This window comes from Mytilus edulis, chromosome 1 (genome assembly GCF_963676685.1).
Source record: "Mytilus edulis chromosome 1, xbMytEdul2.2, whole genome shotgun sequence".
In the NCBI taxonomy this organism is placed as follows: domain Eukaryota; kingdom Metazoa; phylum Mollusca; class Bivalvia; order Mytilida; family Mytilidae; genus Mytilus; species Mytilus edulis.
Window position 1 is genome coordinate 94463541 of NC_092344.1, and position 3462 is coordinate 94467002.

A 3462-nucleotide genomic window follows, 5' to 3' on the forward strand; every position below is an offset into this window, starting at 1 on the left:
TGCGAATGGAACACTCTCAAAAAAAGGAAAATTGACAATAAGAAACAAAAAATCGTCCGTTTTGTTGTAAATGTTTGATAAGAGTTTCCCATGTAAAACTGAAATGTTGTTTGTTTAAATAAACACTTAAGCAAATCACATCTTAGGGGTTCAATTAATAAGGTGCCGTTTAAGGCGTGTTTTGTAAATGTAAATCTTTTCATAAAATATTAATTCCTTTAAATTACAATAATTACAAATATGTGATTTAATTATCAACTGAGATTATGTAAAAATCTGTAATACAAATTTTGCATAATAACTTAAAGTGTGAAAGAGTGCAGCTTTACGACTAGTGGTTTTTCGACCCAATTTCTTTTTAAATCGGATCTATACTTCACAAATCCCTTCATTCAGTTAAATGTATACGTTAAAAAGTTTTCTTGAACTTGAACAAACCATCCTTTGAATGCCGCCTTGTTCGATTCTTTTCACAATCAATACAAAGACGCAACTATGGCACAATATTTTGTATGCTAGTAGACTGTGTAAGTTTGCAAATCAAACAAAATATTGTAATATAGCTTATTACATATAAAACTGTATGTTTAAAACTATTGATTTCCCCACAAACAAAACTTCACAAGAATTCAATCGATTTCGAACATGCTTACCAAAGCAATGAAAGAAATTAGTAATAGTATTCAAAACTACATGTTATGTTCAGAATATGTCAAAATGATTATCAATAGATTTTTTAATATCTTAAATATTCAAAGTCTTCCATTCAATAAAATTTTAATGTTTTGTTTATTCTTGAATTTCTTTTTTATAAAAACGTGAATAAAATTACATACGTTTAACTCTTCCATTAAAAAAATAATTAATACTGTGCCCTCTGTATAATTGAATATGCGATTGTTCGTCCAACACCATTTAAGTCAATTTATTGTACATATATAATTTGTGTCCAACCGGTACATCAATATATACGTTCCATTTGAATTGAAGTATATCACAATTAAATATTTTTAAATTTCCTGAATGTATTTACGTGAGACACAATTGTGAAAATTCAATAAAATATTTTACTGAATAGCAATGGTTTTAAAAAGGAGTTATTAAAGCACGATCTACCTATATACATATTGCTTAATCAGTCTATAGAAACTGCGTATACCATTCCTACAGCATATAGTGACTTGTTACGATACACATATTCTGAATAATTGTCAGCACTTACGTTCCAAATACAACGACTTGTGAAAGATACTGACGGACTTGCTTCGTTTTCGCCTATCGCTACAATCACTACTAGTTTGTATTTATCAAAGTCCTGCGCTTTCACTGCCTGTTTGATTTTCTCTGCTAATAATTTTGATTGACTTACGCAAATTTCTGGTTTGTATGTCATATCTGCTAGCTCATTTTCCAAAATTTCTTCAATAACACTTTTGATTTTGTCAGTTTGGAACTTAACCTCAGGTTCAAGCTTGTATGTATTTTCATATTTAACATTTTTCTGTTGCGTATTTGACGTCATAATTAGCGCTGATCTTCCAGTGAGTGATTCCACCACTGACTGTCTCCTATGCGCCATAGACATTCTTCTGGAAATATCCGATCCGTGAGAAATCGACTGCTTTCTTCCGTAATCTTGTGAGCCTTTTCGTTCGATGTCAAAATGAATTTCTTGCGGTGCAATTGATTTCTTTCTGACCATATCTGGAGGTGCTAACGATTTTTTACGCGCCATTGCGTTTCTTTTATCAACAGATGTCATATTAGCTTAATTCTTTAAGTAAAAGCTTAAATAAACAATTCCAAAACTTTCTTCTTAATACCAATATTAGCAATCCGATTTTCTATCAACAATCCTTTGGTTGTTCTATTGGCCTACACATCGACTTTAAAACTTGTATGAAACACAGGAGTACATATGTATGCAGTTCATCAAATATGATACGTCATTTATTCAATGTTACTTTATCAGATACTTGTATCCCGTAGTGACAACGGTGAATCCTGATAAGAATAATATTATTTTAAAAAAGATACGATTGACACATCAAGTCACGTGTTCTTCATACTTTAAACCCTTCATTGATTTAAATAATTGTTTAATGCATTTAGATCGTCCTTAACAAATTTTTGATAGAGTTTAAATACCATCTATAAGGTGAATGCATGGATAAATGCGTATTTTATTTGACAAAGTAACAAAAAAGATATACCCTTCATTAATTTAATTATCGTAGAAGTTTAAAATCAGCTTGATTCCACTAAATGTGTGATAATTTTTGATTTTTTTTTCTACAATTATAGAAATTAAAAGGACTAAGTTTTCGTATGTAAATGATTAATATGTATTAGACTTTTACAGGAACTTCGGAAAAATGTTTTTAACAGCAATTACTTTTCAAATATAGCTTAAAAATAATTAATGTTACGTTTCCATTTCCATTTAGTCTTTAGTTTTCTATGTTGTGTCTTGTGTACTATTATTTTTTTTAGCCATGGCGTTGTCAGTTTGTTTTCAAATACGAGTTTGACTGTCCCTCTGGTATCTTTCGCCGCTCTTTTTCACATAGTCTACCATTTTGAACACTATAAAATGAGTATTTAAAGCACCTGATGCTAAAACCTACAGATATAATAGCTCTTCGATGTCCTACAATAAGGTCCTCCTCTTATTACGTACACTAACACTGAGTTTTTTGTGGGGCTTTTAATCATTGGATCTATGTCTTGCTGACATTCTTCATTATTATAATTTCTTATTTTGTTCATATTAATTCAGACATGTGACATATTGTAAAGCTAAATGTATTAGATTTTTGATTAAATTTTAATTCAGAAAGATTGGCAAAAAATTGTTTAATCTACTGCATATATGTGAAGTAATTATAGAAGAATTGTTATTTCGTTTGTTTGTTATAATTTTGTGGTCACTCTTGTCCAGCATGGAATAAGTCTAAGTATGAGCGGAATTCCTCCAATTTCATATGACCAATGATAGATATCGGGAAGTTGTCATACATCATTACGTAAGATGTTTCCAACAAATTAAATATAAAATAAAATATCGTAAGTTAAGTGTGAATTGATAGTATTCAATCTATACGAAGTGTATTAATCTTAATCTTAATCCAGAGTTATTTAATAGATTGAAGCGCTATAAACACCATAACCAAGTCTCTGATAATTTAATTGAAAAATGTTCAAAACTCACAAACAAACTGTACATCTTGCTCAATAAACCGTTGAAACTTAGTAACTCACGACAAACAATGACTTTTCATACAAAAAAACGCAATAAAAAGTAAAGCCTCGGTCACACCTTACCGGTGTGTGTCCGTTATGCATCCGTTACATGTCCGTTTTATTTGGTCAGTACATCAACGAACTCCCAACGGATAACAATTTTGTAAACGGACAACTTTTATTTTCATCCGTTAGGCCTCCGTTCGTGCGATCCGTTAA

General features: G+C 30.5%; 1 protein-coding gene across 1 annotated transcript; it reads right to left on the bottom strand.

Moving 5' to 3' along the window:
• Nucleotides 1–1135: 1135 nt before the first annotated feature.
• LOC139491806 (dynein light chain Tctex-type protein 2B-like) lies at nt 1136–1735 on the bottom strand. Its single transcript, XM_071279718.1, has one exon. It carries the CDS (start codon nt 1733–1735, stop codon nt 1136–1138), a length of 600 nt encoding a protein of 199 aa, XP_071135819.1.
• Between the last annotated feature and the right edge of the window lie 1727 nt (nt 1736–3462).